Source organism: Lycium barbarum, chromosome 9, assembly GCF_019175385.1.
Source record: "Lycium barbarum isolate Lr01 chromosome 9, ASM1917538v2, whole genome shotgun sequence".
NCBI lineage: Eukaryota > Viridiplantae > Streptophyta > Magnoliopsida > Solanales > Solanaceae > Lycium > Lycium barbarum.
Window position 1 is genome coordinate 2,567,187 of NC_083345.1, and position 27,871 is coordinate 2,595,057.

At 30.6% G+C, this 27,871-nt stretch overlaps 1 protein-coding gene across 1 annotated transcript in view; it reads left to right on the plus strand.

Annotated features, from left to right (window-relative positions):
• Window positions 1–26,700, plus strand: part of LOC132610174 (6,7,8-trihydroxycoumarin synthase-like) — a 54,280-nt gene extending 27,580 nt beyond the window's left edge. Inside the window, exons 2-3 of the mRNA XM_060324463.1 lie at window positions 25,642–26,077; window positions 26,277–26,700. Coding sequence (XP_060180446.1) covers window positions 25,642–26,077; window positions 26,277–26,449 — 609 coding nt within the window. The 3' untranslated portion in view covers window positions 26,450–26,700. The remainder of the gene's footprint in view (window positions 1–25,641; window positions 26,078–26,276) is intronic.
• Window positions 26,701–27,871: the final 1,171 nt, after the last annotated feature.

Sequence of the window (27,871 nt, forward strand, 5' to 3'; positions counted from 1 at the left end):
ATGGGTTCCATCCATTTGCATGGCCGCAACTGGTTTTTCTAGAATTTTTATTAAATTAGGTGGAACTATTCTTTTATTTATTATGCACTTTGTGCACCCTGAATCTACTAATGCTAACGTTTCTATCTCATAATCATCTATTTTAATTCTTGCAAGTATTTTTATTGTTCCTAATTTTTTATCTTCATTACATACTAATGCTTCATGGTCTTCTATGCTCATTAATTCTGCTTGAGATTCTTCTGGTATTATTGTTAATGGTTTCATTATTGGTTGTATATTTGATAATCTTATTTCTTCGTCTTCACTATCTACTTCTCTTTGTTTTCCTCTTTCTAGGTTACATAATCTGGTTTCTAATTCATTTATTCTTGTTTCTAATGTTATTATTCTTAGACTAATAGTAGGGTCTTCAATTTTCTTATGAGTTGTTTCTTTATTTATTTTTGTTTTAAATTCTTTTTCTATACACATTGTACATCCTTCTATGTAACAATTTTTACATTTAACTCTTTTGTCTCTACTAGGATACCATTTACAAAAGAAACATGCATTACTATCCAATCCTTTATTTCGTTCAAACTCATGGTTACAGTCTTCGGCTATATTTGCTAAATTATCCATGGCTTCTAAGTCTAGATTTTCTAATCCTATTTCATTAATTAATTCGTCTGCTTCTGAGTCTGATGAGTCTGTTTTGATTTTTTCTTCAGTGTCTACACTTACTATAGAATATATGCTTTCTGTATCTGACATATACTCGTCTACATTTATTAATGTTTCTTGAAAATCTTCAATTAGCTGGGAATTTCTTGTCTTATTATTTATTCTTTTTGGACATGTATTTGCTAAGTGTTCTACACTTCCACAAGTGAAGCATTCTAATTTATTTCTATAATTTCTTTCTGTTCGGTACTTTCTTACATGCCTATTTCTGTCTAAATAAGGTTTTCTAGCTGATGATTTTCTAAGATAATATTTCTTTCTATTATATTGAGGATAATTTCTATTATACTGCGTTCGGTATTTTTATGCTTTTTCTTTTTATAATTGTCTTTATCATAACTTTGTGTCGTGTAAACTACGCTTTTACAAAAGTTCATTTCATTTTCTTTTAACTGTTTTTGTATTTGTATATGAGTACATTTTTTCTTGTAGTATATCCATTATATGTTGTATCCTATGTCCTATGGACCACGTTAAATTAGGATTCTGCATTACTCCGTCTCTCTTATTCCATCTATCTTCTATTTCTCTTCCTAAGGCTCCTGGTAGTTTATTAAATAACTTTTTTACCTAATTCTTGATCAAATGCATTTCCACTAATAGTACAGTAGTAAAAATAATCGTTTAAAAATTTCTTAATATGAAACCAACTACTTATGCTTAGTTGTTCTAATTTTATTACTGCATTTCTTTGTAGTACTAATAATCCACTATTTGGATCTTCCCCTGTAATCAAAGTATGTATTTTATTAGTAAAATTATATGGGTTTGCTCCCATGGATACTAGGTGTTGAAATTCCATTGGAAAATTTTCTTTATAAGCTTCCCATAAAGCTTTGGCTGATTCTCCTAAAAATGTTTCTAAATATTTATACATTGTTTCTGCGTCTGTTTCGCTATATGTTTTTATATAGTCTGCTACTACTATTCCTTTCCAAAGATCTATCACTGAATTCCATCTTTGCGGGTCATGTGCTGCTATATTTAATATTTTACCTTTATTACCTCCTTCTTGAAGAATAATGGGTTCTTCTATAGGCATTCTTTTTCCTGATGGTTTAACATTATTTAAAGGTTCTCCTCCTGTTCTAAAAACTCTTCTTCTAGGTACATTTCCTGTGCTAGTATCTATAGTATATTGTTCTCCTGTTGTTCTTTGAAATGGACTAGAACTAGATGCACTAGATTCCATTAATTCTTTTTGGCTTATTATAGAGTCTATTTCTAGTTCGTCATCACTGTTTTGCATGTCTTCTAATATTTTATCAAAATAGTCTGATTTTCTTTGGTTTATCTGTTCTATTCTATATCCCCAATTATCAGTTCGGGCTTCACATAATTTAAAGTGACTTATGGTTTCTTCTATTGTTAATTCTCCTAACTTACATCCTTTACATTTAAAAAGCATATTTTTGTTTTCTTTTTGAAGTCTTTTTGCTTTTTCTATAGCTTCGTCTACCGCAAACTCGTCTTGTATTAATTCTATATTCATAAAAGTTGTGTCTGTAATTTCATTTTCGTCTAGAGTACTTTCTTCTTCTATGTCTTTTTGTGGCATATAATTATAATTAGTAAAACGTACAGATGTCTCTCCCTTAGAATTAGTGTACATTAGGTGGGATTCTGGCTGTAAAATCTTTTTCGTATTAAAATCCTCTAGATTCCATTCCATCCCTGCATATTCTTCAGGATTTATTTTTATAGGCTTTATTAGTCTTATTCCTTTATTTCCCATTATTTCTACTACATCTTCTACCTTAATTTTAAATTTTGTATTACTATTATTAGTCATTTTTCCTAGAAATCCTACGCATATTAATAAATTATTACCGTCACACATCTCTTCATATCCCTTGGTCTGTATTCCTATTTTTATGTGCTTTCCAAATTCTGCTAAATTCATTATAAAATCTGGGCTAATATAAAATATTCCTCCATTATTTGTCATGTCTACTTCCGTTAGTCCTATTATTGATTTTTTCATGTCTGACCATCTATCGTCATAAATTACTATTAAAACTTTAGTTCCTAAGTTCTTTCTAGTTAGTCCTTTTAATCCTACTACTATTAATCCCATATGCATTAAACTTCTTCTAGTATTTTTTATTTGTCTCACAGCTACTGGGTCTATTAAATTTATGGTAGTAATTTTATTTCCTATGGCTGATATTTGTTGTTCTCTATAATGTCTATATAATTGAGCTGTACTTGAAAACTGTCTTATATTATATAGAGTTTTTGGATTTAACAGTTTCAATTGGTTTTGTTGAAAAATTTGTATATCTCTATCTACGTCTATTACCTCACTTAACTGCTGATTATTTTCTTCTGGGGTTCTTCTATTTAAAATTCTTGATAAGAAATTATTACTTATTCTATTATCTGAAAAATTTACTCTTTGTCTTTCTTGTCTTTCTGATCCTCCTTCGTTTCTTTGTCTAGTTGAAAGAATGTCCATTTTTGTGGTTTTCTAAGTACTTTAACTTTATCTTTTTGAGGTGTTATTTCTACCTTTTTTAATTGGTCTATTAATTCGTCAACTTCTTTATTTTTAAACGTCTCTTTATCTTTTTCTCTTTGTTGTTCAGTTAACCACGAAATGCGTTCGTCTAATAATTCTAACCTTGGTACTATTTTTTCTATTTTCTTTATTATTTCTAATATTAATGAAATTGTAGTAGTATTTTGTTGTATTATTATTTGGTCCGATTTAGCGCTAGGTATATAATCTTTATAGTCTGCTGGTAAAGGTATAGATTTTTCTATTAATTTCGCGGCTTCTTCTTGAGCTAATGTTGATCTACTCATGAAAGAGTGATTTCTTTTAGTTCTGCTACTGTCTTTTTTAATTCTCTAATGTCACTAGTTAAAATTTCTATTTGTTGTGTTATTTTAGAGACTATGTGGGTTGTTTTTAGTTCTATTTCTTTTGGTTTTTCTATAATAACTTTAACTAACTTTTCTATTTCCGTTTTTGTAGGTAATTTTTCTAGATTAAATTTATTAACTAAAGTCTGAACTTTCTTTTCTAATTCTAATTCTTGTGTTTTTAAGTAATCTAGGTTTTGTTCTATTTTTTCAAAGGTTTTCTTTTGCTTAGTCTGAGATGTAGCTACTACTTCTAATATTCTAGTAATATCTTTATTATTTTCTTGTACTTTTTCACTGAAATTTATGACTAAATCTACTAATGTATTTAATTGTTTATCTTCACTATGTAATATATGATCTCCGTTACTAAAATTACACTTTATAATACTATGGTCTGTTAATGCTCTATACTTCTTTTCTGGGTATATTTTTAAGTCTAAGTATTCTAGATTTTTTAAGATATCTATCTCTCTAGCTTTATTTATTATCCTAACGGGATTTTTATTTTACAAACTTGTTTCTGATGTTCTATACTAGTTGTAAGTCTTTCTATATCTTCTCTTATACCGTGTAATTCCCAAGTTATAGCAGAGATTGTTTCTTCGTTAATCTGACTTTGTAAAAGTCTATTTTGTATTAGTGATGATAATGTTTCTGAATTTATTATCTCTAAATATGCACTTAAGGCTTTTTCTACTTGTAGATATTCTCGTCTTTTTTTTATATCTCTATATAAATACCAATGATTAATTTGTATTTGTCTAACAAAAGGTAGTGTTCTCATGCAATTAATATGGTCTAAATCGTTTTTGGTTTTTTGAGGTTTTTCTAGATTTTATATATCGTAGTAATTTATATTCTAATCCTGATATTATATCTATTAACTCTTGTAGTCTTAACTGATTTTCTTTGGTACTGCTTAATTTAATATATTCTGGATATAGTTTTTCTAACTCTTGTTTTACAGCTAAATAATTATCTTTCATTACCCAAAAAAAAAAGTAAAAACTAGTTTATATTTTTGTCTAAATATGGGTTTAAAATACAGATTTAGGTCCAAAAATCTTCTCGCTCTGATACCAAAAAGGGGATAGGGGGTTATATTTTTGTTTCAATAGATATATAAGTTTCAGTAGATATATTATTTTGATAGAAAGATAGCAATATTATGTGGTTTTTACTAATGTTTTAAACAATCCTACTCGGTACTTCCTCACTCCTTGAATCTTCTTATCATGTAGGTGTTTTTCTTATTTTCTGCCTATTCTCCCAATTTTTATATATACCAAGATTCTTCACAAATTTGAAGTCCGCATTTGAAGTCCGTCAGACTCCTATAAATAGCAGTGTTTTGCAGAGAAGGAGGGCATCAGAAAATTAACATCAATCAAGAAAGAAAGAACAATCACCAAGAAACACTCAGCAAAAATCAACGAGAAATTCTCTCACACCAACCACTCCATATTCCTCTTCCCTTTCACAAAATGCCCCAACTCCTTTTCCCAATAAAATCCTTTGTAATATAACTTCCCTGTAAAATAGTTTTAATCTTTCCAGTAATTTTATTTTAGTGTGAAGTAGTTTTTCGGGTTCCCCGAAAGGGAAACCTCTCTCCATCTTCAGACATGTAAGTTTTATCTACGTTTTCTGTACTAATCTCCCTACTATGTATATTATTTTATGTTCAATATTATGTTGAATTAAAATATTATGTTGATAATATTTGAGTAATTACTTACCTGTTGTTATGAATCTATTACTCTTAGTATATGGTTATTCTCTTAATTTCTTAATAAACTCGATGGATTAACCTGTAAATTCCTAGGTGTTTGAAAGGCCGTTTTAATGTCCAAATGATTAAAGGACGATGTTGGCCATGGTAACCGGGGTGTGGTTAAAGAAGACGGATATTAAGAACCAATTTTTTATCTTCATTACATACTAATGCTTCATGGTCTTCTATGCTCATTAATTCTGCTTGAGATTCTTCTGGTATTATTGTTAATGGTTTCATTATTGGTTGTATATTTGATAATCTTATTTCTTCGTCTTCACTATCTACTTCTCTTTGTTTTCCTCTTTCTAGGTTACATAATCTGGTTTCTAATTCATTTATTCTTGTTTCTAATGTTATTATTCTTAGACTAATAGTAGGGTCTTCAATTTTCTTATGAGTTGTTTCTTTATTTATTTTTGTTTTAAATTCTTTTTCTATACACATTGTACATCCTTCTATGTAACAATTTTTACATTTAACTCTTTTGTCTCTACTAGGATACCATTTACAAAAGAAACATGCATTACTATCCAATCCTTTATTTCGTTCAAACTCATGGTTACAGTCTTCGGCTATATTTGCTAAATTATCCATGGCTTCTAAGTCTAGATTTTCTAATCCTATTTCATTAATTAATTCGTCTGCTTCTGAGTCTGATGAGTCTGTTTTGATTTTTTCTTCAGTGTCTACACTTACTATAGAATATATGCTTTCTGTATCTGACATATACTCGTCTACATTTATTAATGTTTCTTGAAAATCTTCAATTAGCTGGGAATTTCTTGTCTTATTATTTATTCTTTTTGGACATGTATTTGCTAAGTGTTCTACACTTCCACAAGTGAAGCATTCTAATTTATTTCTATAATTTCTTTCTGTTCGGTACTTTCTTACATGCCTATTTCTGTCTAAATAAGGTTTTCTAGCTGATGATTTTCTAAGATAATATTTCTTTCTATTATATTGAGGATAATTTCTATTATACTGCGTTCGGTATTTTTTATGCTTTTTCTTTTTATAATTGTCTTTATCATAACTTTGTGTCGTGTAAACTACGCTTTTACAAAAGTTCATTTCATTTTCTTTTAACTGTTTTTGTATTTGTATATGAGTACATTTTTCTTGTAGTATATCCATTATATGTTGTATCCTATGTCCTATGGACCACGTTAAATTAGGATTCTGCATTACTCCGTCTCTCTTATTCCATCTATCTTCTATTTCTCTTCCTAAGGCTCCTGGTAGTTTATTAAATAACTTTTTACCTAATTCTTGATCAAATGCATTTCCACTAATAGTACAGTAGTAAAAATAATCGTTTAAAAATTTCTTAATATGAAACCAACTACTTATGCTTAGTTGTTCTAATTTTATTACTGCATTTCTTTGTAGTACTAATAATCCACTATTTGGATCTTCCCCTGTAATCAAAGTATGTATTTTATTAGTAAAATTATATGGGTTTGCTCCCATGGATACTAGGTGTTGAAATTCCATTGGAAAATTTTCTTTATAAGCTTCCCATAAAGCTTTGGCTGATTCTCCTAAAAATGTTTCTAAATATTTATACATTGTTTCTGCGTCTGTTTCGCTATATGTTTTTATATAGTCTGCTACTACTATTCCTTTCCAAAGATCTATCACTGAATTCCATCTTTGCGGGTCATGTGCTGCTATATTTAATATTTTACCTTTATTACCTCCTTCTTGAAGAATAATGGGTTCTTCTATAGGCATTCTTTTTCCTGATGGTTTAACATTATTTAAAGGTTCTCCTCCTGTTCTAAAAACTCTTCTTCTAGGTACATTTCCTGTGCTAGTATCTATAGTATATTGTTCTCCTGTTGTTCTTTGAAATGGACTAGAACTAGATGCACTAGATTCCATTAATTCTTTTTGGCTTATTATAGAGTCTATTTCTAGTTCGTCATCACTGTTTTGCATGTCTTCTAATATTTTATCAAAATAGTCTGATTTTCTTTGGTTTATCTGTTCTATTCTATATCCCCAATTATCAGTTCGGGCTTCACATAATTTAAAGTGACTTATGGTTTCTTCTATTGTTAATTCTCCTAACTTACATCCTAATTTAGCAGATCAATTAAGTAGATTAAATATTACTGCTAACTAAATTTTTTATTTGAACAGCATGAGACCTTCCAGTTCTCAGACAGCAGACAAGGGGAAAGGCATAGCCTCAACCCAAGACACATACAGACAGACAGTATTAGGTAACCTTCATTTTAGACCTACATCTTTATTAGAAAGAAATGCTATGGAAGAAAGAATACAATTCGGAGCCAATAATTTAGTAGTCTATCAGCCATCAAATTGGACTTTTAAAGTATTACCAGAATATGTAATAGATAGACAACAAAGATGCTTAGTGGATAATTTATGGATTTCGCGTAATAAAAAAGACGGAGCTAAACATTTTGTAGCCACTATAAATGCACTTTGTCAATATTTTACAGACCGAAATTTAGACAAAAAATTTAAATTTTATGTTGTAGTTCACGGTAAAACTAATGGTATTTTTCAGACTTGGATAGAAGTTGTAGACTCTATTAAAGACATAAGAAAACCTCTTTTTAAGGGATTTAATAATTTTACTGAAGCATTAGATTATGCTAGAGGGACATTGGGTCCAAATTATTATATTTCTCCAGCTCTCAGACAAAACCCAGACAAAATCCCCCAGTACAATGTACAAAAAGACACAGACAAAATAATCTTTTGCGACCATTGTTCTACCATGACTGATGTAGTCAAAAGACTAAACCAGCAAAAAGAGACATTGGTTCAAGAAAAAATGCAACTCTTGGATCAGGTGAAGACATTAGAACAAAGACTACAAGCATTAAAATTCGAATTGATGCAGTCTCAGAGTTCTCCATCTCAGAAAAAAATGGATGAGACGGGTGTGCATTCCCCAATGAATGCAATTAGACCCACTGTATCGGGTAAAGATACAGCTAGTCCGGTTCAAACGGTAGCCGGTAAAGACTTATCAAATCCGTTAATGGCTGTCACTTTGCCAAAAAGTGAAGACGAGGGATGTTCATCTCTCCAAACCAGACGGAGACTACCAAAGACACTTACGCAAGGAGCGGCTTCTACAAGGAAAAGCACACTTGCAAAAAAGAAGAAAAATGAAAAAATAGAAAATATAGTAAAAGAGACACTAGAAAGATTTTTTCAGACAAAAGAAAAAGATAAATATATAGTCAAAGATCCTAGTCCAGAATTATCTCCAAGACAAGAGATGTCACCAGTCCATTCAGATTTTGAAGGAGAAGATATTAATTTTCAAGACTCGCAAGATCCAAATGATGTAGATTCAGGCATGAGTTTTGACTCAATTGCCCTACACAATTTAGACACTTAGATCAGTTAAAAAAAGAGAAGATTTGAAAAGACATGGTTAGACATGGTTCAGAAAAAGATGAAAGAAAAAGACAAAGGTGAAGTAGAGAAAAAGTCATGAAAGGAAAAGACAAAGTGAAGTAGAAAGAAAGTCATGACTTGGAAGATTTAGTTCGGTGGATCATGAGGACAAAGACATAGAAAGGAGAAACAAGGACATTAAAAAAAAAAAAAAAAAAAATGACAAAAGCATCAATAATTAAAGACAAAGGTATGGAAAAGAGAGACAAGGACATTAGTCATCTTTTAGAAAAATGAGATGAGACAAGCTCAATAATAGAGGTAGAAGACTTTTGACTTTGGACTTTGTAATTTTTCAAGACACGTTGGAGCAATAATGTTGACAGTTCAGAAAAAAGAAGACCAGATTTTATTAAAGTAGCTGTAATAAAGTAGTAGTTTTATCTAGAAATGGGACAGCTCAGCAAACGGACAAAATTATAAAGTATCTTTTGAAAATTTTCATGTGACGATGGGGCCCTAAGAGTACCCGGCTGAACTCAAAAGATTCTTCACAAATTTGAAGTCCGCATTTGAAGTCCGTCAGACTCCTATAAATAGCAGTGTTTTGCAGAGAAGGAGGGCATCAGAAAATTAACATCAATCAAGAAAGAAAGAACAATCACCAAGAAACACTCAGCAAAAATCAACGAGAAATTCTCTCACACCAACCACTCCATATTCCTCTTCCCTTTCACAAAATGCCCCAACTCCTTTTCCCAATAAAATCCTTTGTAATATAACTTCCCTGTAAAATAGTTTTAATCTTTCCAGTAATTTTATTTTAGTGTGAAGTAGTTTTTCGGGTTCCCCGAAAGGGAAACCTCTCTCCATCTTCAGACATGTAAGTTTTATCTACGTTTTCTGTACTAATCTCCCTACTATGTATATTATTTTATGTTCAATATTATGTTGAATTAAAATATTATGTTGATAATATTTGAGTAATTACTTACCTGTTGTTATGAATCTATTACTCTTAGTATATGGTTATTCTCTTAATTTCTTAATAAACTCGATGGATTAACCTGTAAATTCCTAGGTGTTTGAAAGGCCGTTTTAATGTCCAAATGATTAAAGGACGATGTTGGCCATGGTAACCGGGGTGTGGTTAAAGAAGACGGATATTAAGAACCAAGATTAAGAGAAAGAGATGAACAGTGTAATAAAGATTCATAACTAAAACAGATTTTTCTAAAAAAAAAAAAAAAAAAAAAAAAAAAAAAAAAAAAAAGGGGATGTAGCTAAATCTGTATTTTTGGTATCAAAGCGAGAAGATTTTTGGACCTAAATCTGTATTTTAAACCCATATTTAGACAAAAATATAAACTAGTTTTTACTTTTTTTTTTGGGTAATGAAAGATAATTATTTAGCTGTAAAACAAGAGTTAGAAAAACTATATCCAGAATATATTAAATTAAGCAGTACCAAAGAAAATCAGTTAAGACTACAAGAGTTAATAGATATAATATCAGGATTAGAATATAAATTACTACGATATATAAAATCTAGAAAAACCTCAAAAAACCAAAAACGATTTAGACCATATTAATTGCATGAGAACACTACCTTTTGTTAGACAAATACAAATTAATCATTGGTATTTATATAGAGATATAAAAAAAGACGAGAATATCTACAAGTAGAAAAAGCCTTAAGTGCATATTTAGAGATAATAAATTCAGAAACATTATCATCACTAATACAAAATAGACTTTTACAAAGTCAGATTAACGAAGAAACAATCTCTGCTATAACTTGGGAATTACACGGTATAAGAGAAGATATAGAAAGACTTACAACTAGTATAGAACATCAGAAACAAGTTTGTAAAATAAAAATCCCGTTAGGATAATAAATAAAGCTAGAGAGATAGATATCTTAAAAAATCTAGAATACTTAGACTTAAAAATATACCCAGAAAAGAAGTATAGAGCATTAACAGACCATAGTATTATAAAGTGTAATTTTAGTAACGGAGATCATATATTACATAGTGAAGATAAACAATTAAATACATTAGTAGATTTAGTCATAAATTTCAGTGAAAAAGTACAAGAAAATAATAAAGATATTACTAGAATATTAGAAGTAGTAGCTACATCTCAGACTAAGCAAAAGAAAACCTTTGAAAAAATAGAACAAAACCTAGATTACTTAAAAACACAAGAATTAGAATTAGAAAAGAAAGTTCAGACTTTAGTTAATAAATTTAATCTAGAAAAATTACCTACAAAAACGGAAATAGAAAAGTTAGTTAAAGTTATTATAGAAAAACCAAAAGAAATAGAACTAAAAACAACCCACATAGTCTCTAAAATAACACAACAAATAGAAATTTTAACTAGTGACATTAGAGAATTAAAAAAGACAGTAGCAGAACTAAAAGAAATCACTCTTTCATGAGTAGATCAACATTAGCTCAAGAAGAAGCCGCGAAATTAATAGAAAAATCTATACCTTTACCAGCAGACTATAAAGATTATATACCTAGCGCTAAATCGGACCAAATAATAATACAACAAAATACTACTACAATTTCATTAATATTAGAAATAATAAAGAAAATAGAAAAAATAGTACCAAGGTTAGAATTATTAGACGAACGCATTTCGTGGTTAACTGAACAACAAAGAGAAAAAGATAAAGAGACGTTTAAAAATAAAGAAGTTGACGAATTAATAGACCAATTAAAAAAGGTAGAAATAACACCTCAAAAAGATAAAGTTAAAGTACTTAGAAAACCACAAAAATGGACATTCTTTCAACTAGACAAAGAAACGAAGGAGGATCAGAAAGACAAGAAAGACAAAGAGTAAATTTTTCAGATAATAGAATAAGTAATAATTTCTTATCAAGAATTTTAAATAGAAGAACCCCAGAAGAAAATAATCAGCAGTTAAGTGAGGTAATAGACGTAGATAGAGATATACAAATTTTTCAACAAAACCAATTGAAACTGTTAAATCCAAAAACTCTATATAATATAAGACAGTTTTCAAGTACAGCTCAATTATATAGACATTATAGAGAACAACAAATATCAGCCATAGGAAATAAAATTACTACCATAAATTTAATAGACCCAGTAGCTGTGAGACAAATAAAAAATACTAGAAGAAGTTTAATGCATATGGGATTAATAGTAGTAGGATTAAAAGGACTAACTAGAAAGAACTTAGGAACTAAAGTTTTAATAGTAATTTATGACGATAGATGGTCAGACATGAAAAAATCAATAATAGGACTAACGGAAGTAGACATGACAAATAATGGAGGAATATTTTATATTAGCCCAGATTTTATAATGAATTTAGCAGAATTTGGAAAGCACATAAAAATAGGAATACAGACCAAGGGATATGAAGAGATGTGTGACGGTAATAATTTATTAATATGCGTAGGATTTCTAGGAAAAATGACTAATAATAGTAATACAAAATTTAAAATTAAGGTAGAAGATGTAGTAGAAATAATGGGAAATAAAGGAATAAGACTAATAAAGCCTATAAAAATAAATCCTGAAGAATATGCAGGGATGGAATGGAATCTAGAGGATTTTAATACGAAAAAGATTTTACAGCCAGAATCCCACCTAATGTACACTAATTCTAAGGGAGAGACATCTGTACGTTTTACTAATTATAATTATATGCCACAAAAAGACATAGAAGAAGAAAGTACTCTAGACGAAAATGAAATTACAGACACAACTTTTATGAATATAGAATTAATACAAGACGAGTTTGCGGTAGACGAAGCTATAGAAAAAGCAAAAAGACTTCAAAAAGAAAACAAAAATATGCTTTTTAAATGTAAAGGATGTAAGTTAGGAGAATTAACAATAGAAGAAACCATAAGTCACTTTAAATTATGTGAAGCCCGAACTGATAATTGGGGATATAGAATAGAACAGATAAACCAAAGAAAATCAGACTATTTTGATAAAATATTAGAAGACATGCAAAACAGTGATGACGAACTAGAAATAGACTCTATAATAAGCCAAAAAGAATTAATGGAATCTAGTGCATCTAGTTCTAGTCCATTTCAAAGAACAACAGGAGAACAATATACTATAGATACTAGCACAGGAAATGTACCTAGAAGAAGAGTTTTTAGAACAGGAGGAGAACCTTTAAATAATGTTAAACCATCAGGAAAAAGAATGCCTATAGAAGAACCCATTATTCTTCAAGAAGGAGGTAATAAAGGTAAAATATTAAATATAGCAGCACATGACCCGCAAAGATGGAATTCAGTGATAGATCTTTGGAAAGGAATAGTAGTAGCAGACTATATAAAAACATATAGCGAAACAGACGCAGAAACAATGTATAAATATTTAGAAACATTTTTAGGAGAATCAGCCAAAGCTTTATGGGAAGCTTATAAAGAAAATTTTCCAATGGAATTTCAACACCTAGTATCCATGGGAGCAAACCCATATAATTTTACTAATAAAATACATACTTTGATTACAGGGGAAGATCCAAATAGTGGATTATTAGTACTACAAAGAAATGCAGTAATAAAATTAGAACAACTAAGCATAAGTAGTTGGTTTCATATTAAGAAATTTTTAAACGATTATTTTTACTACTGTACTATTAGTGGAAATGCATTTGATCAAGAATTAGGTAAAAAGTTATTTAATAAACTACCAGGAGCCTTAGGAAGAGAAATAGAAGATAGATGGAATAAGAGAGACGGAGTAATGCAGAATCCTAATTTAACGTGGTCCATAGGACATAGGATACAACATATAATGGATATACTACAAGAAAAATGTACTCATATACAAATACAAAAACAGTTAAAAGAAAATGAAATGAACTTTTGTAAAAGCGTAGTTTACACGACACAAAGTTATGATAAAGACAATTATAAAAAGAAAAAGCATAAAAAATACCGAACGCAGTATAATAGAAATTATCCTCAATATAATAGAAAGAAATATTATCTTAGAAAATCATCAGCTAGAAAACCTTATTTAGACAGAAATAGGCATGTAAGAAAGTACCGAACAGAAAGAAATTATAGAAATAAATTAGAATGCTTCACTTGTGGAAGTGTAGAACACTTAGCAAATACATGTCCAAAAAGAATAAATAATAAGACAAGAAATTCCCAGCTAATTGAAGATTTTCAAGAAACATTAATAAATGTAGACGAGTATATGTCAGATACAGAAAGCATATATTCTATAGTAAGTGTAGACACTGAAGAAAAAATCAAAACAGACTCATCAGACTCAGAAGCAGACGAATTAATTAATGAAATAGGATTAGAAAATCTAGACTTAGAAGCCATGGATAATTTAGCAAATATAGCCGAAGACTGTAACCATGAGTTTGAACGAAATAAAGGATTGGATAGTAATGCATGTTTCTTTTGTAAATGGTATCCTAGTAGAGACAAAAGAGTTAAATGTAAAAATTGTTACATAGAAGGATGTACAATGTGTATAGAAAAAGAATTTAAAACAAAAATAAATAAAGAAACAACTCATAAGAAAATTGAAGACCCTACTATTAGTCTAAGAATAATAACATTAGAAACAAGAATAAATGAATTAGAAACCAGATTATGTAACCTAGAAAGAGGAAAACAAAGAGAAGTAGATAGTGAAGACGAAGAAATAAGATTATCAAATATACAACCAATAATGAAACCATTAACAATAATACCAGAAGAATCTCAAGCAGAATTAATGAGCATAGAAGACCATGAAGCATTAGTATGTAATGAAGATAAAAAATTAGGAACAATAAAAATACTTGCAAGAATTAAAATAGATGATTATGAGATAGAAACGTTAGCATTAGTAGATTCAGGGTGCACAAAGTGCATAATAAATAAAAGAATAGTTCCACCTAATTTAATAAAAATTCTAGAAAAACCAGTTGCGGCCATGCAAATGGATGGAACCCATAATATATATAGACATTATGTTCATAAAGCTTACATTAGCTTTATAAATACATGTTCAGAGTTTTACAAACCAAGTTATAAAATGGATAAGATATGGGTAAGAGACCTTAATATAAATGTAGACTTTGTCATAGGATTAGACTTCATGTTACATAATAATGGTAGCTGTATGATTACAAGAGATGGAGTAATTTTCTTAAAAAATATTACTCATACACCAGTACAAGTTCTTAAGACTGAAACAAGGATTCGTCATAAAAAGATCCCTACCACAGACCTGCAAAAGAAAAAAGATAGTTGTTGTAAAGAATGTGAAGAAAAGAATACATGTTGTAAAGAAAAACAAGAAATAAAAAATTTAACTTTAGAAGAAAAAGAAATTCTAGAAGAAGAGGAGTTGCTAGAAAAAGATTATACTTTAATAGATATAGAGACAGAGTTATATAATTTTAAAACAGGAATAGAAAAAATAGGAATAATAAAAAATCAAAAGGACCTAGATAATATAATAAAAATTCTAGATGAAATAGAAATTATTGGAGAAAAACCATTAAGACACTGGAAAAATAACAGGATTGTATGTAAATTAGATATAATAAATCCAGACTATATAATTAAAACAGCATCTATTGAAGCAACAAATCAAGATGTAGAAGATTTTAAAGTACAAATAAAAGAACTATTGGACTTAGGAGTAATACGGAGATCTACTTCTAAACATAGATCAGCAGCATTTATGGTAAGAAATCATAGTGAAATAGTAAGAGGAAAAGCAAGAATGGTAATAAATTATAAAAGACTTAATGATAACACTAGAACAGATGGATATAAGTTACCAGACAAAACAGAACTAATAAATAGAATACAAGGAAAGAAAATATTTAGCAAATTTGATTGTAAATCAGGATATTGGCAGGTACGAATGCATGAAGATAGTATAGAATGGACTGCATTCACCTGTCCTGAAGGACATTTCGAATGGTTAGTAATGCCATTTGGATTAAAGACAGCTCCACCAATTTTTCAAAGAAAAATGGATAGTATATTTGGAGAATATAAAAGGTTTGTATTAGTATATGTAGATGATATATTAGTATTTAGTAAAGATATTAAAGAACATTTAGGACACCTACAAACGGTATTTAGATTATTTGTAGAAAATGGGATAATAATTAGTAAAAAGAAAATGGAATTATGTAAAAATTATATAAACTTTTTAGGAGTAGTACTAGGAGAAGGTAAGATAAAATTACAACCTCATATAGCCAAAAAAGCTTTAGAAATGCCAGACAAGTTAGACAATGTTAAAGAATTACAAAAATTTTTAGGAATAGTCAATTATGCTAGAAATTTTATAAAAGATTTAGGAAAAATAGCAGGACCATTATATTCAAAGACTGGATCAAATGGTCAAAAACACTTTAATACTGAAGACATTAAATTAGTACAAAAAATAAAAGAAAAAATAAAAAACATTCCAGATTTAAATATGCCACTAGAAACAGACTATTTAATTATAGAAACAGACGGTAGTTTTGAAGGATGGGGAGCAGTATTAAAAGCAAAACCTAGTAAGTATAGTAATAAAAATGAAGAAAAGATATGTGCTTATCAAAGTGGTAAGTATAAAGAAAAAGGAAATATGAGTAGTATAGATGCAGAAATCTTAGCCGTAATATATGGATTAAATAGTTTCAGACTATATATTTTAAATAAACCAGAAATACTAGTTAGAACAGACTGTGAAGCTATAGTTAAATTCTATCAAAAGATAAATGATAAAAATAGTAGTAGAAGACGATGGCTAAATTTTTTAGATACCATTTCAATTTATAATTTAAAATTTGAACATATAAAAGGAAAAGATAATAATTTAGCAGATCAATTAAGTAGATTAAATATTACTGCTAACTAAATTTTTTATTTGAACAGCATGAGACCTTCCAGTTCTCAGACAGCAGACAAGGGGAAAGGCATAGCCTCAACCCAAGACACATACAGACAGACAGTATTAGGTAACCTTCATTTTAGACCTACATCTTTATTAGAAAGAAATGCTATGGAAGAAAGAATACAATTCGGAGCCAATAATTTAGTAGTCTATCAGCCATCAAATTGGACTTTTAAAGTATTACCAGAATATGTAATAGATAGACAACAAAGATGCTTAGTGGATAATTTATGGATTTCGCGTAATAAAAAAGACGGAGCTAAACATTTTGTAGCCACTATAAATGCACTTTGTCAATATTTTACAGACCGAAATTTAGACAAAAAATTTAAATTTTATGTTGTAGTTCACGGTAAAACTAATGGTATTTTTCAGACTTGGATAGAAGTTGTAGACTCTATTAAAGACATAAGAAAACCTCTTTTTAAGGGATTTAATAATTTTACTGAAGCATTAGATTATGCTAGAGGGACATTGGGTCCAAATTATTATATTTCTCCAGCTCTCAGACAAAACCCAGACAAAATCCCCCAGTACAATGTACAAAAAGACACAGACAAAATAATCTTTTGCGACCATTGTTCTACCATGACTGATGTAGTCAAAAGACTAAACCAGCAAAAAGAGACATTGGTTCAAGAAAAAATGCAACTCTTGGATCAGGTGAAGACATTAGAACAAAGACTACAAGCATTAAAATTCGAATTGATGCAGTCTCAGAGTTCTCCATCTCAGAAAAAAATGGATGAGACGGGTGTGCATTCCCCAATGAATGCAATTAGACCCACTGTATCGGGTAAAGATACAGCTAGTCCGGTTCAAACGGTAGCCGGTAAAGACTTATCAAATCCGTTAATGGCTGTCACTTTGCCAAAAAGTGAAGACGAGGGATGTTCATCTCTCCAAACCAGACGGAGACTACCAAAGACACTTACGCAAGGAGCGGCTTCTACAAGGAAAAGCACACTTGCAAAAAAGAAGAAAAATGAAAAAATAGAAAATATAGTAAAAGAGACACTAGAAAGATTTTTTCAGACAAAAGAAAAAGATAAATATATAGTCAAAGATCCTAGTCCAGAATTATCTCCAAGACAAGAGATGTCACCAGTCCATTCAGATTTTGAAGGAGAAGATATTAATTTTCAAGACTCGCAAGATCCAAATGATGTAGATTCAGGCATGAGTTTTGACTCAATTGCCCTACACAATTTAGACACTTAGATCAGTTAAAAAAAAGAGAAGATTTGAAAAGACATGGTTAGACATGGTTCAGAAAAAGATGAAAGAAAAAGACAAAGGTGAAGTAGAGAAAAAGTCATGAAAGGAAAAGACAAAGTGAAGTAGAAAGAAAGTCATGACTTGGAAGATTTAGTTCGGTGGATCATGAGGACAAAGACATAGAAAGGAGAAACAAGGACATTAAAAAAAAAAAAAAAAAAAATGACAAAAGCATCAATAATTAAAGACAAAGGTATGGAAAAGAGAGACAAGGACATTAGTCATCTTTTAGAAAAATGAGATGAGACAAGCTCAATAATAGAGGTAGAAGACTTTTGACTTTGGACTTTGTAATTTTTCAAGACACGTTGGAGCAATAATGTTGACAGTTCAGAAAAAAGAAGACCAGATTTTATTAAAGTAGCTGTAATAAAGTAGTAGTTTTATCTAGAAATGGGACAGCTCAGCAAACGGACAAAATTATAAAGTATCTTTTGAAAATTTTCATGTGACGATGGGGCCCTAAGAGTACCCGGCTGAACTCAAAAGATTCTTCACAAATTTGAAGTCCGCATTTGAAGTCCGTCAGACTCCTATAAATAGCAGTGTTTTGCAGAGAAGGAGGGCATCAGAAAATTAACATCAATCAAGAAAGAAAGAACAATCACCAAGAAACACTCAGCAAAAATCAACGAGAAATTCTCTCACACCAACCACTCCATATTCCTCTTCCCTTTCACAAAATGCCCCAACTCCTTTTCCCAATAAAATCCTTTGTAATATAACTTCCCTGTAAAATAGTTTTAATCTTTCCAGTAATTTTATTTTAGTGTGAAGTAGTTTTTCGGGTTCCCCGAAAGGGAAACCTCTCTCCATCTTCAGACATGTAAGTTTTATCTACGTTTTCTGTACTAATCTCCCTACTATGTATATTATTTTATGTTCAATATTATGTTGAATTAAAATATTATGTTGATAATATTTGAGTAATTACTTACCTGTTGTTATGAATCTATTACTCTTAGTATATGGTTATTCTCTTAATTTCTTAATAAACTCGATGGATTAACCTGTAAATTCCTAGGTGTTTGAAAGGCCGTTTTAATGTCCAAATGATTAAAGGACGATGTTGGCCATGGTAACCGGGGTGTGGTTAAAGAAGACGGATATTAAGAACCAAGATTAAGAGAAAGAGATGAACAGTGTAATAAAGATTCATAACTAAAACAGATTTTTCTAAAAAAAAAAAAAAAAAAAAAAAAAAAAAAAAAAAAAAATTTGTCCGTTTGCTGAGCTGTCCCATTTCTAGATAAAACTACTACTTTATTACAGCTACTTTAATAAAATCTGGTCTTCTTTTTTCTGAACTGTCAACATTATTGCTCCAACGTGTCTTGAAAAATTACAAAGTCCAAAGTCAAAAGTCTTCTACCTCTATTATTGAGCTTGTCTCATCTCATTTTTCTAAAAGATGACTAATGTCCTTGTCTCTCTTTTCCATACCTTTGTCTTTAATTATTGATGCTTTTGTCTTTTTTTTTTTTTTTTTTTTTAATGTCCTTGTTTCTCCTTTCTATGTCTTTGTCCTCATGATCCACCGAACTAAATCTTCCAAGTCATGACTTTCTTTCTACTTCACTTTGTCTTTTCCTTTCATGACTTTTTCTCTACTTCACCTTTGTCTTTTTCTTTCATCTTTTTCTGAACCATGTCTAACCATGTCTTTTCAAATCTTCTCTTTTTTTAACTGATCTAAGTGTCTAAATTGTGTAGGGCAATTGAGTCAAAACTCATGCCTGAATCTACATCATTTGGATCTTGCGAGTCTTGAAAATTAATATCTTCTCCTTCAAAATCTGAATGGACTGGTGACATCTCTTGTCTTGGAGATAATTCTGGACTAGGATCTTTGACTATATATTTATCTTTTTCTTTTGTCTGAAAAAATCTTTCTAGTGTCTCTTTTACTATATTTTCTATTTTTTCATTTTTCTTCTTTTTTGCAAGTGTGCTTTTCCTTGTAGAAGCCGCTCCTTGCGTAAGTGTCTTTGGTAGTCTCCGTCTGGTTTGGAGAGATGAACATCCCTCGTCTTCACTTTTTGGCAAAGTGACAGCCATTAACGGATTTGATAAGTCTTTACCGGCTACCGTTTGAACCGGACTAGCTGTATCTTTACCCGATACAGTGGGTCTAATTGCATTCATTGGGGAATGCACACCCGTCTCATCCATTTTTTTCTGAGATGGAGAACTCTGAGACTGCATCAATTCGAATTTTAATGCTTGTAGTCTTTGTTCTAATGTCTTCACCTGATCCAAGAGTTGCATTTTTTCTTGAACCAATGTCTCTTTTTGCTGGTTTAGTCTTTTGACTACATCAGTCATGGTAGAACAATGGTCGCAAAAGATTATTTTGTCTGTGTCTTTTTGTACATTGTACTGGGGGATTTTGTCTGGGTTTTGTTTATATTTTTGTCTAAATATGGGTTTAAAATACAGATTTAGGTCCAAAAATCTTCTCGCTCTGATACCAAAAAGGGGATAGGGGGTTATATTTTTGTTTCAATAGATATATAAGTTTCAGTAGATATATTATTTTGATAGAAAGATAGCAATATTATGTGGTTTTTACTAATGTTTTAAACAATCCTACTCGGTACTTCCTCACTCCTTGAATCTTCTTATCATGTAGGTGTTTTTCTTATTTTCTGCCTATTCTCCCAATTTTTATAATTTTCGTTTTTTTTTTTTTTTTTTTTTTTTTTTTTTTTTTTTTTTTTTTTTTTTTTTTTTAGAAAAATCTGTTTTAGTTATGAATCTTTATTACACTGTTCATCTCTTTCTCTTAATCTTGGTTCTTAATATCCGTCTTCTTTAACCACACCCCGGTTACCATGGCCAACATCGTCCTTTAATCATTTGGACATTAAAACGGCCTTTCAAACACCTAGGAATTTACAGGTTAATCCATCGAGTTTATTAAGAAATTAAGAGAATAACCATATACTAAGAGTAATAGATTCATAACAACAGGTAAGTAATTACTCAAATATTATCAACATAATATTTTAATTCAACATAATATTGAACATAAAATAATATACATAGTAGGGAGATTAGTACAGAAAACGTAGATAAAACTTACATGTCTGAAGATGGAGAGAGGTTTCCCTTTCGGGGAACCCGAAAAACTACTTCACACTAAAATAAAATTACTGGAAAGATTAAAACTATTTTACAGGGAAGTTATATTACAAAGGATTTTATTGGGAAAAGGAGTTGGGGCATTTTGTGAAAGGGAAGAGGAATATGGAGTGGTTGGTGTGAGAGAATTTCTCGTTGATTTTTGCTGAGTGTTTCTTGGTGATTGTTCTTTCTTTCTTGATTGATGTTAATTTTCTGATGCCCTCCTTCTCTGCAAAACACTGCTATTTATAGGAGTCTGACGGACTTCAAATGCGGACTTCAAATTTGTGAAGAATCTTTTGAGTTCAGCCGGGTACTCTTAGGGCCCCATCGTCACATGAAAATTTTCAAAAGATACTTTATAATTTTGTCCGTTTGCTGAGCTGTCCCATTTCTAGATAAAACTACTACTTTATTACAGCTACTTTAATAAAATCTGGTCTTCTTTTTTCTGAACTGTCAACATTATTGCTCCAACGTGTCTTGAAAAATTACAAAGTCCAAAGTCAAAAGTCTTCTACCTCTATTATTGAGCTTGTCTCATCTCATTTTTCTAAAAGATGACTAATGTCCTTGTCTCTCTTTTCCATACCTTTGTCTTTAATTATTGATGCTTTTGTCATTTTTTTTTTTTTTTTTTTAATGTCCTTGTTTCTCCTTTCTATGTCTTTGTCCTCATGATCCACCGAACTAAATCTTCCAAGTCATGACTTTCTTTCTACTTCACTTTGTCTTGTATTAGTGATGATAATGTTTCTGAATTTATTATCTCTAAATATGCACTTAAGGCTTTTTCTACTTGTAGATATTCTCGTCTTTTTTTTATATCTCTATATAAATACCAATGATTAATTTGTATTTGTCTAACAAAAGGTAGTGTTCTCATGCAATTAATATGGTCTAAATCGTTTTTGGTTTTTTGAGGTTTTTCTAGATTTTATATATCGTAGTAATTTTTATGTTGTAGTTCACGGTAAAACTAATGGTATTTTTCAGACTTGGATAGAAGTTGTAGACTCTATTAAAGACATAAGAAAACCTCTTTTTAAGGGATTTAATAATTTTACTGAAGCATTAGATTATGCTAGAGGGACATTGGGTCCAAATTATTATATTTCTCCAGCTCTCAGACAAAACCCAGACAAAATCCCCCAGTACAATGTACAAAAAGACACAGACAAAATAATCTTTTGCGACCATTGTTCTACCATGACTGATGTAGTCAAAAGACTAAACCAGCAAAAAGAGACATTGGTTCAAGAAAAAATGCAACTCTTGGATCAGGTGAAGACATTAGAACAAAGACTACAAGCATTAAAATTCGAATTGATGCAGTCTCAGAGTTCTCCATCTCAGAAAAAAATGGATGAGACGGGTGTGCATTCCCCAATGAATGCAATTAGACCCACTGTATCGGGTAAAGATACAGCTAGTCCGGTTCAAACGGTAGCCGGTAAAGACTTATCAAATCCGTTAATGGCTGTCACTTTGCCAAAAAGTGAAGACGAGGGATGTTCATCTCTCCAAACCAGACGGAGACTACCAAAGACACTTACGCAAGGAGCGGCTTCTACAAGGAAAAGCACACTTGCAAAAAAGAAGAAAAATGAAAAAATAGAAAATATAGTAAAAGAGACACTAGAAAGATTTTTTCAGACAAAAGAAAAAGATAAATATATAGTCAAAGATCCTAGTCCAGAATTATCTCCAAGACAAGAGATGTCACCAGTCCATTCAGATTTTGAAGGAGAAGATATTAATTTTCAAGACTCGCAAGATCCAAATGATGTAGATTCAGGCATGAGTTTTGACTCAATTGCCCTACACAATTTAGACACTTAGATCAGTTAAAAAAAGAGAAGATTTGAAAAGACATGGTTAGACATGGTTCAGAAAAAGATGAAAGAAAAAGACAAAGGTGAAGTAGAGAAAAAGTCATGAAAGGAAAAGACAAAGTGAAGTAGAAAGAAAGTCATGACTGGGAAAAATCTGTTTTAGTTATGAATCTTTATTACACTGTTCATCTCTTTCTCTTAATCTTGGTTCTTAATATCCGTCTTCTTTAACCACACCCCGGTTACCATGGCCAACATCGTCCTTTAATCATTTGGACATTAAAACGGCCTTTCAAACACCTAGGAATTTACAGGTTAATCCATCGAGTTTATTAAGAAATTAAGAGAATAACCATATACTAAGAGTAATAGATTCATAACAACAGGTAAGTAATTACTCAAATATTATCAACATAATATTTTAATTCAACATAATATTGAACATAAAATAATATACATAGTAGGGAGATTAGTACAGAAAACGTAGATAAAACTTACATGTCTGAAGATGGAGAGAGGTTTCCCTTTCGGGGAACCCGAAAAACTACTTCACACTAAAATAAAATTACTGGAAAGATTAAAACTATTTTACAGGGAAGTTATATTACAAAGGATTTTATTGGGAAAAGGAGTTGGGGCATTTTGTGAAAGGGAAGAGGAATATGGAGTGGTTGGTGTGAGAGAATTTCTCGTTGATTTTTGCTGAGTGTTTCTTGGTGATTGTTCTTTCTTTCTTGATTGATGTTAATTTTCTGATGCCCTCCTTCTCTGCAAAACACTGCTATTTATAGGAGTCTGACGGACTTCAAATGCGGACTTCAAATTTGTGAAGAATCTTTTGAGTTCAGCCGGGTACTCTTAGGGCCCCATCGTCACATGAAAATTTTCAAAAGATACAACTAATGCTAACGTTTCTATCTCATAATCATCTATTTTAATTCTTGCAAGTATTTTTATTGTTCCTAATTTTTTATCTTCATTACATACTAATGCTTCATGGTCTTCTATGCTCATTAATTCTGCTTGAGATTCTTCTGGTATTATTGTTAATGGTTTCATTATTGGTTGTATATTTGATAATCTTATTTCTTCGTCTTCACTATCTACTTCTCTTTGTTTTCCTCTTTCTAGGTTACATAATCTGGTTTCTAATTCATTTATTCTTGTTTCTAATGTTATTATTCTTAGACTAATAGTAGGGTCTTCAATTTTCTTATGAGTTGTTTCTTTATTTATTTTTGTTTTAAATTCTTTTTCTATACACATTGTACATCCTTCTATGTAACAATTTTTACATTTAACTCTTTTGTCTCTACTAGGATACCATTTACAAAAGAAACATGCATTACTATCCAATCCTTTATTTCGTTCAAACTCATGGTTACAGTCTTCGGCTATATTTGCTAAATTATCCATGGCTTCTAAGTCTAGATTTTCTAATCCTATTTCATTAATTAATTCGTCTGCTTCTGAGTCTGATGAGTCTGTTTTGATTTTTTCTTCAGTGTCTACACTTACTATAGAATATATGCTTTCTGTATCTGACATATACTCGTCTACATTTATTAATGTTTCTTGAAAATCTTCAATTAGCTGGGAATTTCTTGTCTTATTATTTATTCTTTTTGGACATGTATTTGCTAAGTGTTCTACACTTCCACAAGTGAAGCATTCTAATTTATTTCTATAATTTCTTTCTGTTCGGTACTTTCTTACATGCCTATTTCTGTCTAAATAAGGTTTTCTAGCTGATGATTTTCTAAGATAATATTTCTTTCTATTATATTGAGGATAATTTCTATTATACTGCGTTCGGTATTTTTTATGCTTTTTCTTTTTATAATTGTCTTTATCATAACTTTGTGTCGTGTAAACTACGCTTTTACAAAAGTTCATTTCATTTTCTTTTAACTGTTTTTGTATTTGTATATGAGTACATTTTTCTTGTAGTATATCCATTATATGTTGTATCCTATGTCCTATGGACCACGTTAAATTAGGATTCTGCATTACTCCGTCTCTCTTATTCCATCTATCTTCTATTTCTCTTCCTAAGGCTCCTGGTAGTTTATTAAATAACTTTTTACCTAATTCTTGATCAAATGCATTTCCACTAATAGTACAGTAGTAAAAATAATCGTTTAAAAATTTCTTAATATGAAACCAACTACTTATGCTTAGTTGTTCTAATTTTATTACTGCATTTCTTTGTAGTACTAATAATCCACTATTTGGATCTTCCCCTGTAATCAAAGTATGTATTTTATTAGTAAAATTATATGGGTTTGCTCCCATGGATACTAGGTGTTGAAATTCCATTGGAAAATTTTCTTTATAAGCTTCCCATAAAGCTTTGGCTGATTCTCCTAAAAATGTTTCTAAATATTTATACATTGTTTCTGCGTCTGTTTCGCTATATGTTTTTATATAGTCTGCTACTACTATTCCTTTCCAAAGATCTATCACTGAATTCCATCTTTGCGGGTCATGTGCTGCTATATTTAATATTTTACCTTTATTACCTCCTTCTTGAAGAATAATGGGTTCTTCTATAGGCATTCTTTTTCCTGATGGTTTAACATTATTTATATATATATATATATATATATATATATTTATATTTGCACACACAAGTACGTTATCTAGCTATTACATTGGGAGCTTCCAATGATTTGACGATCTCTTTCATTTTCCTCTCTATTTGATTATTTTGTAGAATATATTTCTTGGTGGAACAGACACTAGCGCGGCTACAGTAGTTTGGGCAATGACAGCCTTGATTAAGAATCCAAAAGCCATGAAGAAAGTCCAAGAAGAAATCAGAAAATCAATTGGAAACAAAGGCATTGTGAATGAAGATGATGTTCAAAAAATGCCTTATCTCAAAGCAGTGATAAAGGAGACATTGAGATTATATCCACCAGCTCCACTACTAGTGGCAAGAGAAACAATGCACAAGTCCATACTAGAAGGATATGAAATTCAGCCTAAAACTATAATTCATGTTAACTCATGGGCTATTGCAAGAGATCCTGAAATATGGGAAAATTCAGAAGAATTTATACCTGAGAGATTCTTGAATAGTACTATTGATTTCAAGGGCCAAGACTTTGAGTTGATTCCATTTGGAGCAGGTCGGAGAGGTTGCCCAGGTATTTTGGCCAATGTATAATTTAAGCAACAAGTTTAATTGAACCCACATTTTTTTTTAATTTGAACTTAGATTATATGTGAAGATCATGAAAAGTAGTAGGAATATAACTAGACATCATGTTTTGAACCCATAGTCTTCAAAAATAAGCTCATGAAATTGAATCTATAAAAATTAAATCTTAATTCACCTCTCTGCAGGTATTGCACTTGGCGTTGCAACGGTAGATCTTATACTTTCAAACCTTCTTTATGCATTTGATTGGGAATTGCCTTGTGGGATGAAGAAAGAAGATGTTGACACAAATGTTTTGCCTGGAATTATTATGCATAAGAAAAATGATCTTTGCCTTGTCCCTGAAAATTATCTCTAGGCTAGCTACATCTAGTCATAATGTAACCTTTAATATACCCGTTAATAAATGAGAAGAGTGTTTCTCATTTAAGTTTTAATATACACGTAAATAAATGCTAGACTGTTTCTCGTCACCTATGTTTAATATATGGTACGCACGATTTTGTGCCTTACCACTTTAATTGTCATTGTAATTTAGTTGCTATAGCTAGGTGTTCGTTTGTAAATTTGAGTAGTGTGTTTTATGTAAAATTGCGAAATTTTCAAAAATATACTGCTTTTGAAAATATTTACGTCACGTAGCCCAATATACAATATTATACAACATTATACCCGGGGGAAAGCATTAGACATAATGTAACAATCTTATATAAAGTGTATAATAGTGTATAAAAGGGTGTTTATACGTAGTTACGTGCCTATTGAGTATAAATTTGGCTAAGCATAACTCCTAACTAACCAAAAGAGTAATAGAGAATTAGGATCTCTCCTATACATATGTCTCTCCAAAAAGGGCTAAGTGACCAGCAACTTAGCCAAAACAGAGAAAAGAAATCAGCCTGGATCGAAAATAAATTTGCCCTTCGATTCTGAAATTTGGTCTACTGCTTCACTCTTCTTAATGGATCAATTGGATGTCTTCATTTAACTGCCAGGAAGTAGTGTGAACAAACCAGAAATTCTCAACACAAATATATAATCACTGATAGCCAAATTACAACTACAACACTCAAACTACTGAATTACAATGAAAATACTGAAATAACGAATAACTAAGGATAGAGATAAGAAAGGGGTCGAGAAGTCAGATTCTCACAACAGGGGAAGAAAGGAACAAACAATTTCTGCATAATACACATAAACCTAATTTGCTTTCATAAGTCGTTATTTATCAATCCGGGTCTCAAGAATAGCCACTTAATCTGGTGCTAAGTTGCTCCGTCAATACTGGTCCAGGCACATTCATAACATATTGACTTACTTATTGATCATTTGAACAACTAGAAGGGAATCAGACTCAATCAAGATCCTTGTATAACCATGATCCAAACGCCATTTAGGCCTATCGAGAGAGCTTGATGTTGACACCCAATTTTGTCCCTCCCTTATTTAATTATATTCACTCGGGCTTCTAAATTTACTGAAGAACTAAATACTTTATTTTTTTTCACTACTATTATTTTTTTTCACTACTCTTATTTTTAAACATTACGAGCATTACTTTATCACAATTTTTTTTTTTTAATGTTCGTCATCGTTTCATTTTCGGGTTTGGAATCGTTAAATTAACTACAAGACAACACTTTGTAAAATCCTTATTTTTCTACATACTAATTATTAATTGTCTCCACATAGTATATATTGTACTAATTATTAAATTAGAAGCCCAAAAAATAATTAAATAGAGGAGGAAGGACCAACAATTTTCAGCCAAATTAAT